This window comes from Taudactylus pleione, unplaced genomic scaffold, assembly GCF_031769625.1.
Source record: "Taudactylus pleione unplaced genomic scaffold, aTauple2 ptg000198l, whole genome shotgun sequence".
NCBI lineage: Eukaryota > Metazoa > Chordata > Amphibia > Anura > Myobatrachidae > Taudactylus > Taudactylus pleione.
Window position 1 is genome coordinate 4,933,639 of NW_028284600.1, and position 13,787 is coordinate 4,947,425.

Here is a 13,787-nt window from a genome sequence, read left to right on the forward strand (position 1 = left end):
GAGAAATAAAGTAGAAAAAACACGTCTTAAAATGGTTGAGAAAAGTGATCTGTGGTGGACAGGCCTGCAAACTATAGTGTATGGTTATTTTCCTCTTATCTATCCTTAATATTGTATGTCTTGTGTATAAACAAGTTAATGGGTACAGAGCCATCATCCCACCAATCAGTCAGCTGGACATTCATTACAGCGGTGTATAGTGTTTGTGTCATTAGAGCATCTGCCGTGTTATCGATTGGAGTTAAATAAATTTAGGAGTTTCCACTGAAATCTGAAAAGACCCTTAACAGCGTTGCCAGACATTGTAGATATTAAGCCTGCTAACATGGAGGAATTGACGGAAGTTATCACAGCTGCTGAATTCCATCCTCATCAATGTAACGTGTTCGTCTACAGCAGTAGCAAAGGAACGATTAGACTCTGTGACATGCGGGATTCAGCCCTCTGCGATAGACATTCAAAATGTAAGCCAACAATCTGCTTTTTTTTTTTTTTTCTATGTAGAGGTTTTCAAAGGCAAGTATACTGGTGTAGTATTTTAAGACCAGATTCCCATTTTTTTTCAAAAATATTCAGGATTTCTCCCTTTTAACAACAGATCAGGTTTAACAGTGCTTGTTCTGAAAATATGGGCATGGTCTAGTTCGATGTTTTATAACCAACTAGTAAAAACAAATATAATGCTATTGTTTCTGCTTAGATTGCGAACTAGGGAGCAGTGTGCAGCTCTGGTATTGTCCTGTGGTCGTTGGTCTTTGCCCTTCTCATTCTCTTCACATATTTCAGTTTTTGAAGAACCTGAAGACCCCAGCAGCAGGTCGTTTTTCTCTGAAATCATCTCTTCAATATCAGACGTCCAGTTCAGTAATAGTGGTCGCTACATGATGACAAGAGATTACCTGTCTGTCAAAGTGTGGGACCTCAACATGGAGAATAGGCCAGTAGAAACATATCAGGTGCGGAAGATATTTCCATCTTGGGGGTTTTTTTGTTTTTGTTCTTTTGCGAACTTTTAACTATATGCATTCTTAATTTGTTTATATTTTCTGTTTAATTGTACAATCTGCAGGTCCATGAATATCTTCGAAGTAAACTTTGTTCATTGTATGAAAACGACTGCATCTTTGACAAGTTTGAATGCTGCTGGAATGGATCTGACAGGTAAGGAGCACGGGTGGTTTTCGGGTGGGTAATACTAGAGGGTAGCGTGTACTGAGCAGGTGCAGGCACTACAGATGAACGTTTTGGTTTTGAGACTGCTCCTTTCACCACATTAGTGCAATTTCGATCTATCCTATTGGCTATCCAAAACACGCGAGAGCCGGATAGCCAATAAGATGCCGTTTTTGAGATCCGAAGATTGGCAAGTAAAACCAAACCGCTCATCTTTAGCAGGCCCTGCTTCGGCCCTGTCACCAGTACAAGTTAGTCCAGGGTAACACAAGAGCCGTTGAGGGCAACAACAAAATTGAAAATAAATATATATTCCCCTTCATTCCCCTTTTTATTTTTACAATACTTCAAGGATCACGAAAGACAATGGCCGCGGTTCAATTCAAAGCGATGCTGAATAGCCCCGGGGGAGGGGGTTGAGTTCCCGGAGCTATTCAATTCAGCGCGCTGTTAAGTCGGAGAATGGTGGTTCTAGCAACTTAACCTGGGTGTTTAGTCGTGAGATCTTGCATTCTCAGACTATAGTGCCGGCCGCAATGCTGTTGGCGCCGTGCTAAGCTGGCAAACAGCTGCGCAGTCAGTGATAAGTCAGTGATAAGTCGCCAGCCAATCAGCTCCCAACTGTCATTTTTCAAACACAGCCTGTGAGATGACAGTTGGGAGCTGATTGGCTGGCACCTTATCACTTTTCACTCTGTCTCCTAACATTGCTTAGTAACTAGACCCCTAAGTCTGTTTACCACCTGTGGGAGAATACCTTTAGAAGGGACATGTAGCTAAGAGCCCCAGCACTTTAAAGGCTCTAAAATTGACCAGCCCATTCTTTTGTTTAATCAGATTGTGTTTAGATGGCTTAAAATTAGTCCCCTGTAGGTTTCTTTAGCATTATATAAATTAATATTCTACTGTCCCATAATCTTAAAGCTTTACCACTTGAAACTGGCGTAATACCTATTTGCTCAAAGAATGCATTGAGAACTATGGTAAGAAGCTGTCCAGGGGTTGATATAACAGCTGGTTCCTGATTGGAAGCCAGACAGATATTTTATAGCCTTATGTCCAATTCTTCGGAACTCAATGATAATGGAAGTACTAAATTACTGACAGTGGTCCAAGGGGGACTCTACCCATCAAAAGATCTGATGATCAGGCCGATAATTGCACAGTGTGTGGCTGCCTTTAGGAAGTGAGGGGATTAAAATAACTTAATCAATGCATGGGCTGGTTACAAAATGTTTGCAGTAAAGGTGTCCTGTATAGACCTTGGATATATAGCCTACCTGCACAAGACGTTGAGCCACCACATGCATTTTTTAAATATTATTAAAACTCAAAGCACCAGCTTTTTATGCCCTTACATTATTTTTACTGACTATCTGAATAAGAACTAAAGTAACTAACACCAGTAATGGTGGTAATTACTTTATAATACACTTTGTGTAGACCAGAAGAGTTTTATAAAGAATGTGTATTTGTGTTTTTGCAGTGCTATCATGACTGGTTCTTACAACAACTTCTTCAGAATGTTTGACAGAAACACGCGCCGGGATATTACCTTGGAAGCGTCTAGGGAGAGCAGCAAGCCTCGTGCCATTTTAAAGCCAAGAAAAGTCTGTACAGGTGGTAAGAGGAAGAAAGACGAGATCAACGTTGACAGCTTAGATTTCAACAAAAAGATTCTACACACTGCATGGCACCCTAAAGAGAATATTATCGCTGTTGCTGCCACCAATAATTTGTATATATTTCAGGACAAAGTTAATTAAAGATTCCTTTTTTTTTTTTTTCTTTTTTTTTTTTTTTTTCTCGGCTCCATATTTTTTTTTTTTTTTTTTTGCCATTTTATTTTTTATTTTTTGAGGACAAAATGGTGTTCTTGCATAGTTAAACCTAGTTGTTTATCTGTAAGAGATCAGACCGCGTTGTCCTTCCAGTAAAGAACATGGATACACTTCCCTTTTGTAGAAATTTAATGGAGAGCTGGCCTGGATTTAATTTTACTGCAGCGCTCCCTCTGTCTTCAACAAGGTGGAAGGCCCAGTGCGCACATCCCCCAAATGCAAACCCACTAGAAGCAGAACTGATTGAGGCCGGTGCTCAACATGTATTTAATTCTTAGCCTTTTTTTTTCCATTTCATAGACCAAAATAATTCTTGCAGAGGAAAAATAAAATATTACAAGGATTTTACTTTCCATACCTTAGAACTATATAATTAGGCCTTCTTAAGAACATGCATTGTGTTTTTGCCGGTAACATTCCTCCTCTGGCCTCTCTCTCTAGGCTTCCATATTTTTTACATTTGAGCACTTAGTTAGAACCTGATTTCAGGTCAGTAAGGTTTTTATTTTTTTCCCCCCTCTTCCCATGTATATTTGTTCACTGTAACCACACCACCTCGTGGAAACCACTTAATAAAAAATAAGAACTTATAAACAAAGTGTTTTTAAATTTGAACTTTATGTATTCAGTCTTTCTTTTTATTGCATGTTCCTTTATTATCCCAAGATGAACTAAAAATGTTAACATCCATGTAGTACAACATCCTTTTAATGGTTTATTAACACCGGCATTTCTCTTAAATGTGTGATCTGCTGTGGACCCAGAACAGGAGAAATCTCCCTACGTTTGCTGGTGGATGGAGGAACAGCCGTGGCACTGACATGGAGAAAAATTGTACATACATGATTTTACTCCACTTTCTGTTTCATAGATTGCATGCACTAATGATTTTTCTGTTCTACATCTGAGTGCAGAACACCCCAGATCACACACAGAAGAAATTGCCCATGAGCATGATCAAAGATCAGTTTTTTTCTTAGCGATTATTCTGGAGACACTAGAACGGTTATTCTTGTAACTGGTAGGCCTCAACGAATGACAATAAAAATACAGAAATTTTGCACAGTATTATGCAGATTAGTTCCTACATGTGAACAGAAATTGACAAAAGTATACCTAATGTGCATTATTTTATTTTTTTTGCTAGATTTTTTTTTTTTTTTTTTCATGTATCTTCAATTGTTCTTCAACCCAAGTTAGATTTAATTTGCAAATGCCAAACTTTTTTTTTTTTCTTCTCTTTTTACCGTACAAAAATTGCCACAATGAACAAATAGGTTTAACTATAAACAGCCACTTAAGATTTGATCAGTTTCCTAATGCGTTTAGTAGTAGGAAACAGACCAGTACTAAGTGCAAAAATTTTGTGCCTCGGTGACCAGATGTGTTGACCTTTTACTCTGTTTTGAATAGTATGAATGGTCAATAATGATGATTTTGACAGTAATATGCAAGAACAAAATATGTACCTCATTCTTAATGACAAGAGTGCCACTCTTCACATTAGGCATAGGTAAAACTAAAAACTGAGCTAAAAATATATATGAAACAAGAAAAAAAGAAAAAAAAAAACTTCCTATATTGTATATTGATTGTGACACTATTTCCAAATGCTAACTGGTGGAACTTTTTGGGCCATTAAATCTGACCACGTTCATTAAATATCAAGCAGACCTATACAACAGGATTGTATATATTTGTTCAATTATTTTGACCAAAAAGTTTAATAAATTTTAAATGTTTACCTGAATTTGAATTGTGTATTTTGATGTCTTACTGGTTTTTTTTTTGTTTGTTTGACTGTTATAATTAAGATATAAGCGCTTATCAGAGCTGATTATATAGAGGATAAAATTGATCATGAATAGACTTCTTAAAGATTGTTTGCTGCGCATAGAAAGGCAATTGTACGTTATGAAACCTTGCAAGCTCTGCTAAGATATAGAAGCTTTTATGTAAATATTTGTGAAAATTAGTAGTTCTACTATATGGGTAAAGAAAGAGAGAAAAAGAGCAAACTCTCATAGGTGGGGGCACACTGTCATCAAAAGATTATTAAAAATTTGCTTTTATTGATTTAAAAAAAATTCAAAGGGTGCAAACAAGATGGCATAAAGAAACTGCATAGATACAGCACATAATTAATATTCAAAAATATGTAGAACTATAATTTTGTAGTATAAATCTCCTAATAGAATTTACCTATGTAATTATGCCAATTGTTCCCAAATAGCACTGTGTTGCTCAAAAAATAATGGATAACAATTACATATAGCTGTACAGTTAACACGTGATATATACACATATGGATGATTTAACAGAAACCCACTAAAGGTGCTACATGCAAATAAATGCAGCAATTTGACAAAATTGACATTGGTGGAAAGTATTTATACAAATCTTAATGTGATGCCAATACTGTCAGAATATGAATCAAGACATAGATGTCTTACCAGTATATATGGCATTTGCAGCATCCACAGTTCAGAAGTTGCAGTGCATAGTATCACTCTGATGCATCTAAACGGTTTCACGATTCTTTATAACACATAAAAGGTGTCCATGTGATTAAATATAAATGTAAGCAGAATCCTCAAAATTGATTACTCAAAACTAAAAAAATTCAAAGTGCTAAAGAAATTTATAAAAAAATGTAAAGGAATTCATGCATCAAAACATATGTTTGTAGTGCAATCAAGAATAACAATAAAAAGTTGGAATAAATATTTCAGGTAAATCTGATAATTCGGTCTCCTATATTGATGTAAGACAAATATAGATCAATGGTGAAAATATTACATGTATTGTCAAAATTTGTCATTGATTCATATACAGTATGTCACTGCATAAATGTTCTGTAATTAAATGGAGAAATACTACGGATTTGATAAATCTGTCTCAATTGAAAAATAAGTTTGAGGCAGCCCTCATTATGCAGACATTTCAGTTTTCATGTCCCCTAAAGTATAGCTGAAGATGAAACACAGTACAGGGTTGCCAGTCTTACTATTTTATAGGACTGGGTATGAGAGTACCTGTCCTGTGGCACAGTGAAAGAACAAAACATACTTTCTCTGCTGTCAGTGCGTACAGTGTAGTCACTCTGTTACCTCAGCATTGCTGGGTGAAACTACATAGGCGGCAACTGATGAGTAGTGAAGAGCGAAAGTAATACATACCAGTCAACAGGGAGAAAGTCTGCTGTTTTGATTAAGTCCGTGGTAAATTGATTCCCTGTACGCACAGTGGGCCTGATTCAGAGCCGGGCTTTTTTTTTTTTTTTGGAGCGGCCCCTTGGACACTCGCATAGCTGTGGGTGACCACCCACAGCTATAGCGAGCGGCCATGATGATGGTCGTGATGGTCAAGACCATTGGGCTTGCGACGAGACCCTTGTGGTAGGGTTTCGTTCATCGCAAGCCCCAGAGAGCTTTCGGCTCTAACAGCCGGAAACTCTCCAATGACATCACTTGTGATGTCAGTGGGGCCGCCCCCCAAACGGAGGCGTTATCATGGGAATGCCTCCGTTTGGGCAGCCACCCCGGCCCGCCCACCAACGGGGGCGAGCTGTCACTGAAAATCGACAGCTCGCCCCCTTTGGTGCAAGACGGAGCCGGCTCCGTCGTGCGCATGCGCTGTGGGCCACCATCGACCCGATTGCGAGCGCCTAGCGCTTGCGACCGGGTCTGAATCGGGCCCAGAGACTCCAATGGAGACATGGCCGACGTGCGTTTTACCTGGAGGATTTTTCAAGGAGGCTCACATGTTGGTATGCAAGCTGGATGTAAATACACCCAGCTATTCTGTGATTGGACAATTACCCTGATTGACAGTATAGTCCACATATCCCAAAGCACCAGCTGGAAAAGATACACCTATCATAGAGCTGATAGGGAAAATCGAGGGCAGAGTTTATGCAAATGAGGTAGAGCAGATCATAATTGTCACCTTGACCTCGGACTTTTCCCCTCAAATTGAATATGGCCCTAAATTGCATATGCCTTGTATGCGACTTTGCTAGCTGCTGTGTTTATACTTCCATTTATTTCTGACTGTTATAACTATCACTGTTTTTCTCATCCCTCTGTTACAGGTGTGTGGGTTTTTTCTTCTACTTCACATTTAATTGTTATTTGTAAAGGTTGTCGCTTTGCATTGTTACCTTTTAAAATTTGATATGGCCAAAAGTAAACCCAATTAGGAGGCCCCTGTACTGATTTCATGTAAAGCGGGTTTGACCTCTCAGGACGGTTTGTGTGCTGTCTGCTATAAAGAGCCACCTCACCAGTCAATTATACCAGTCCCTGTACAAGAGCCATCTTGGGTGTCTTCCTTGTCTCCGGTAATGAATCGTATGGCTGCTCCCACACTGCCTTCTTGGATGGAGTGTCCACAGCATGCCATGTTTGCACCTCCTATGCATCCTTCCTGGAAGGATGTTTATGGCCATTCTAGTCAGAGTATGGCACCATCTAATGTTGAAAGTATACCGGTAGTAACTAAGGCGCCTAAGCGCAAGTTATCTTTTTATCAGTCTGCCCAACATATTGGTTCAGACACATCATCGGAGGAATCGGATGATGCGCAGGTTTTCTCTCCTGGGTCTAGCTCGGGGAAGAAGGACCATCTGTTCACAGTGGATGTGCCGCCTTTGGTGAGGGCGGTTAAATCAATCCTAGATATTCAGGATTAGATGAACCAGCTTATAGTAAGAATGGCTCCAGTGTCTAAGCACCATCGGAAGGTGGCCAAAATGGAGTTTCCTATATCTGAACAGCTCACTGAGCTTATGGAAGAGGCATGGGGTAACCCGGTCAAACGATTTTATGTGAATAAAAGAATAACCTTGTTGTTTCCTTTCCCAGCTTCTGTATGTCTAATTGGGAGGTACCTCCTACTGTGGATGAATTTTATCAGAAATGCTACATTGCCTATTCCGTCAGCATCTTATCTGAAGGATTCCACAAATAGAAAATTGAAGCATGTCCTAAGACGATATTTTCATCATCTGGAGCTGTTACTCGTCTAGCTATATGGCTGGAGCTTGGGTAGCCAAAGCTGTTGAAGAATGGATGGGGGTATTGGAAGAATCTCTACCAGATGCTACCAGAGAACAGATGATGTATATCTCCTATTTACGGATGCAGCTTCCAATCTGGGAGGAGCTGCAGTAGATGCTGGAATTTTAGCTTCTAAGGCAACAGCAGGTTCAATAGTGGCACGCAGAGCTCTTGATCCTGGAATGCTGATACAGGTTCTAGAAGTCTTACCTTTCTATGGAAAGGTACTTTTTGAAGCAGGGAAGGATAAAATAATAACTACTCTGGCGGCATCAAAGTCAGCAGGTCTGCCATCTACGGCTACAATTAAGTCTAGACCGGTTTCTTTTCGGTCCTTCCATCCTCAGGGACGAGCAAGGCAACAGTTCCTTTAAGCCGTCTCTTTGTGCAAGACAACAATGTGACAAACTAAGGTCTGGGCCAGAAAGACGTCCAGCTTCTAAACTGGACGACAAATCCTCCTGGGGGATCCCAGGGTGGGGGGCCGAATACTTCAGTTTGCGGATTCCTGGCATCTGACAACAACATGCTTGGGTCCAAGAAGAGGTCTCTCAGGGGTATGCTTTCACTTTCAGGAGGCGTCCTCCCCAGAAGTTGTTTTTTTTTGCACAGATCCTCCATCAGATGCGATCAAGGCCTTGGTCCTTCAGGAAGCCATTCACTCCCTGCTGCAGTCGGGGGTAATAATCCAGGTTCCTGTGTCGCAACAAGAAAGGGGTTATTATTTCAATCTATTCTTTGTTCAGAAACTGAATGGGGCTCATCGCCCTATTCTAAATCTAAAAATACTCAACAGGTTTATCCATGTACCCAAGTTTCGTATGGAAACTCTCCAGTCAATTATTTTGTCAATGGAGCCTGGGGATTATATGGTTTCCCTGGACATTCAGGGTGCATATCTGCATGTTCCTATTATGCCATCCCACCAACAATTTTTACAATTTGCTGACCTTCAGCAACATTACCAATTTCAGGCACTACCCTTTGGCCTATCTGCGGCTCCCCGGGTATTTACCAAAATAATGGTGGTCATGACGGCCTATCTCAGGCATCAGGGAGTCAGAATACTACCATATCTGTATGACCTTCTGATATTGGCGCAGACTCCGATGGTTTTACAAAACCATCTTCATCTGACCATAGCCTGCCTACAAAAGCACGGCTGGATCATCAATTGGAAGAAATCATTGCTTTCTCCAAATCAGCAGATGGTACATCTGGGAGCTCTTCTGGATTCTCGTGCACAAAGGGTGTTTCTGCCAGAAGACAGGATTGCGGCCGTATCGTTGCGAATACGGAAGCTGATACACAAGCGAAGGGTATCCATTCTGTTAGCGATGCAGGTCCATATTTGACATGGTGGGGTACGCTCAGTTTCATTCCAGGCCTTTGCAAAGATTGATTCTTTCCAGGTGGAACGGACAGTATCATCTAATAAGGTCCCAGAGAATCCTTCTCTCTCCAGAGGTTCCTGTGGTGGCTGAGAAAGGACCATCTGAACAAAGGGTGTCCACTCTGGATTCCAAATTAGGTGCTTCTCACCACGGACGCCAGTCTTCGCGGATGGGGGGCAGTGATAGGTCATAACAACTTTCAAGGAAGATGGACGAATCAGGAAAGTCATCTGCCAATAAACATTCTGGAACTGCGAGCAGTAAACAAAGCACTTATCATGGCACAGGACCTCCTCCAGGGCAGGCCAGTCCAGGTCTAGTCTGACAACGAGTCTACAGTGGCCTATCTCATCCATCAGTGAGGCACAAGAAGTTATGCAGCCATGAAAGAAGTGACAATGGTTCTGATTTGGGTAGAACGACATCTATATTCATACTGGGAGTACTCAATTGGGAAGCAGACTTCTTAAGTCGCCAGGAAATGAACGCCGGAGAGTGGTCTCTCCATCAGGGAGTGTTTCAGCTCCTGGTAAGCAAATGGAGTCTACCAGAAATAGATCTCATGGCCTTACGTCACAACCACAAGGTCCCCAGGTACGTGTCCAGGTCCAGAGACCCATCAGCAACCTTTGTGGACGCACTGGCAGTAAGATGGGACTTCAAGCTTTCCTCCAATTTCACTCCCAAGAGTACTCAGAAAATTCAAGCAGGAAGGCGGAACAGTAATACTGGTGGCTCCGGCTTGGCCCAGACGTCATTGGTTCATCGACATACAGAATCTATCCATAGATAGTCTGTATCCTCTTCCTCCATGGCAGGATCTGCTAATGCATGGTCCCGGTCGGCATCCGGACATACCTCGTCTGGCTTTGACGGCGTGACTCTTGAATCTTCTATCTTAAGAGCAAAGGGTTTTTCAAGTTCTGTAATTCAGACGATGCTTAGGGCACGGAAGCTTGCCACTGCCTGCATCTATTACAGGGTTTGGCATTTTTTTTGGTCAATGGTGTTCCCACAGAAAATGTGATCCTAAGGTGTTTAGGATTTCCAGGGTACTGGCTTTTCGCTAGGCAGGTTTAGACCGGGTCTATGCCTGGCCACTTTGAGAGTGCAGATTTCTGCACTAGCAGTCTGGTTCCAGAGGAAGATTGCCTCATTACCAGATGTTAGAATTTTTTTTCAAGGAGTTCTGAGAGTTCAGCCTCCTTTTCCTCCACCAGTAACACCATGGGATTTGTCTTTGGTGTTTAAGGGGCTACAAGTTCCCCCATTTTAACCTCTGGATTCTGTAGACTTGAAATGGTTAACAGCGTTTTTTCTCCTCGCTATCTCTTCTGCACGCAGAGTCTCTAATTTGGCAGCGCTCTCTTGTCGCTCCCCATTTTTGATTTTTCACCAAGATTGAGCAGTTCTTCATACAAGGGAGGTGTTATGTTACTAAGCTAGTGTCCCGTTTTCATGTAAATGAAGAAATTGTAGTTCCAGCCTTTAAGGCTCCAGATCTTTCTGTAGGTGAAGCCTCCCTGGATGTAGTTCGTGCTCTCCGTATCGATGTGGAGCGTACTAACTCTGTTAGCATCTAATTTTCTAACAAGCAGAATCTGGCGAGATGGCTACGCATGACTATCCCTCAGGTGAACACACAGGCTGATCTCGCTGTCCCAAACATAGTGACAGCACATTCTACTCTGTGTGGACATTTAATTGTGGTGCCTCTGCTGAACAGTTGTGCAAGGCAGCCGCGTGTCTATTGTCCACACTTTTCTGAGATTCTATGCCTTTGATACTTTCGTGTCTCAGGATGCTTCCTTTGGGCAATGAGTTCTCCATCCTTAGCCTGTGGCTAGGGGTGGGGTGTATATGGAGGAGGACCCAAGGCATTCTGGGAGCTGAAGGCTTTAACTGTTTGGTGTCTGGATCTCTCCAACCACATTATCCCTGTGGACCCTATGGACCTCGAAGAAAATGAGTTATCAAGGGGAAGTCTACCATAATTTTCTATGTCGTGGATGCTTGCTTTGTCTCCGGTGTCTTATGATGCACCCATGTTTCATTGCCTGTAACGCTGCAGGAACTGCACTCCCTCATTGTAACGCGTAAAGTGCACAAGAAGTATTCCCATCCTTTTAGTTTTGTGTTCAGTGAGTGGCTTTGGTACCCAGCGTGGATACTTTTTCCCGTACCCTAGTTGCTCATGAACGATGTTGCGCACAGTACCCACTGAGATGTTCAATTCATCAGAAATATCACTAAGTCTAATGCATCTGTCCTACTGAATCAAACCTTCAATGCGGCACAAATCACCATCTATGGTGGACATGGTTGACGGGACTGATCGCTGCTCATCTTGAACATCTGTCCTGCCGTTATCAAAGGCAGTGCACCAAGCCTGTTTCCGTGACATGACGTTATCACCGTACACCTCATAAAGTTGGTGATGAATTTCAGCTGCTGATGTGCCCTTTAGACGCAGAAGTCTGATCACGCTACGCACCTCAATGCATGACTATGTTTCCGCCAGCCCTGCCATCTTATAGCTGATGTTGGGACAGTTTGACTGTTATAAGATGCTGTCTAATGGCCGTGAGGGGAAGCCGTGGTCTACCTGCTCTAGCCTGGCAGGAAATTAGAATGTAATAGAGAAGATTACACTAGTGAGAGGTCTTGTTACCTTACTTTATTGAGCCATCCTTGTAGTAATATTAACAGTGGAATTAATAAAATCGGATGTTATGTTGTAGCCATATATGGACAGCTTCTTGTAGCTAGGGAAGTCAGAAGAGACCGTAAAAGCAAGGACATTACATCCAATATAATGTCTAGGAGTAACAATGAATATCATTGAAAACTAGTAACTTTGTCACTGGAAAGATGTCTCAAGTACAGACCTATCAATTTAAAACTGTAAATAATTAAGTTAAGCCTCAAATTGTTGGGAATGTTCTTTTCCACCACAGAAGTCATTCCCTGGGGCCTCATGCCTAATTTTTGGTTAGACCTAACACTGTGGAATCACCAGCAGATTTCACTAGATCACAACTTCGGGTCATCAAGAAACACCAAGTGCTCTGTTTTGTTTGTTTTTTTAAACAAAATGATAGACACAAGAGATGTCTCAGTTCCAGATTGGTTAGTAATCACAACAGACTGCAGTGTTATGGGATAGGGAGCTAACCTCTCAAAGATGGCACAGGGAACATAGGGGCATATTCAATTGGGTGCGAGGTTTAGCGAGGGAAAAAACCTTGAGTCCAATTTTGGAATACTGTAGGTATGCGCGCTCCTGATACCTGCGGTATCCATTTAAAAAAAATAGTGGTCACAGGGTTTTTAGCTCCGCGTAAAAAAAAAAAAAAAAAAAAAAGCACTTACCTGCCCTGTGGTCTTCGCGGCTCCCGGTGGCCTCCCCTCTATCTTCTTACTAGAGAGGGGGCTGGTGGGAGATGTAGTTCTCCCAGTGCCCATACCGGGGGGTAGCACACGGACATTGGGGGGCCACACACACAACACTCATATACACACACTGGCATAATCACCCTGCAGCAGAGGACTCGGCTTCCGATGCTGGATACAGAAGAAGATGCAGAAGACAGCGCTGCAGAAGGTAAGTAAGGACTAATTAAGCTAATTGGAAACTTCCAATTGCTTAATTAGTCCTAAGGGGGGGTGCCGCCGAGGTCCCAGAGCAAGTCCCACTGATTTTTCCTAAAAATAAAGATTTTAGGAAAAATCACACTTGCTCTGGGGTCGCATTAAGAAAAAACCTCCCGACAGTCAAAAAAGAAAAAGCCCTGCACCTAATTGAATTGCAAAAATCCCACACCTACAGGAAAAACCTCGCAGGTACGGGATTTTTGCAATTCATGCACCCAATTGAATATGCCCCATAGTAAAGGAAAGAAAAGACCTCCTGCATAAATATATACAGGAAATGAGAGCAGTATGGAAAGCATGTTGGAATATTCTCTGACAACAGGACAGGTCTTTATATATCATTAGGGTGGCACCAGCAGCAGAGTTATGATGGTGAAAGTAACTAAACTTAACTTGAGTGAAGGAAGAAAAAAAACTCATCATTTCACACGGCAGGCACGGAGAAGTGAGAGTCAGACTCTTTGATCGCAGGTAATTCTGGGTAAATGGTCTCGCCTCTCACATTTGGGCATTATGGCAACTGTTAAAAATGCAAAAGTACCAAGATTCTTCCCTTAACACAAGAGGGGGTATATTTACTAAATGTTGATGTTGGCTTTTTGATGTATTTATAGGTGATTTCATTTGTGATTTACAAAACTGACTATAAAATCGACCAGACATCG

The 13,787-nt window shown here is 41.6% G+C and overlaps 1 protein-coding gene across 1 annotated transcript in view; it reads left to right on the forward strand.

The window, feature by feature from the left end:
- PPP2R2D (protein phosphatase 2 regulatory subunit Bdelta) overlaps positions 1–4,764 on the forward strand; it is a 32,521-nt gene extending 27,757 nt beyond the window's left edge. Inside the window, exons 7-10 of the mRNA XM_088476872.1 lie at positions 300–464; positions 787–956; positions 1,070–1,161; positions 2,660–4,764. Of these exons, the coding sequence (XP_088332998.1) occupies positions 300–464; positions 787–956; positions 1,070–1,161; positions 2,660–2,939 (707 nt within the window). The 3' untranslated portion in view covers positions 2,940–4,764. The remainder of the gene's footprint in view (positions 1–299; positions 465–786; positions 957–1,069; positions 1,162–2,659) is intronic.
- Positions 4,765–13,787: the final 9,023 nt, after the last annotated feature.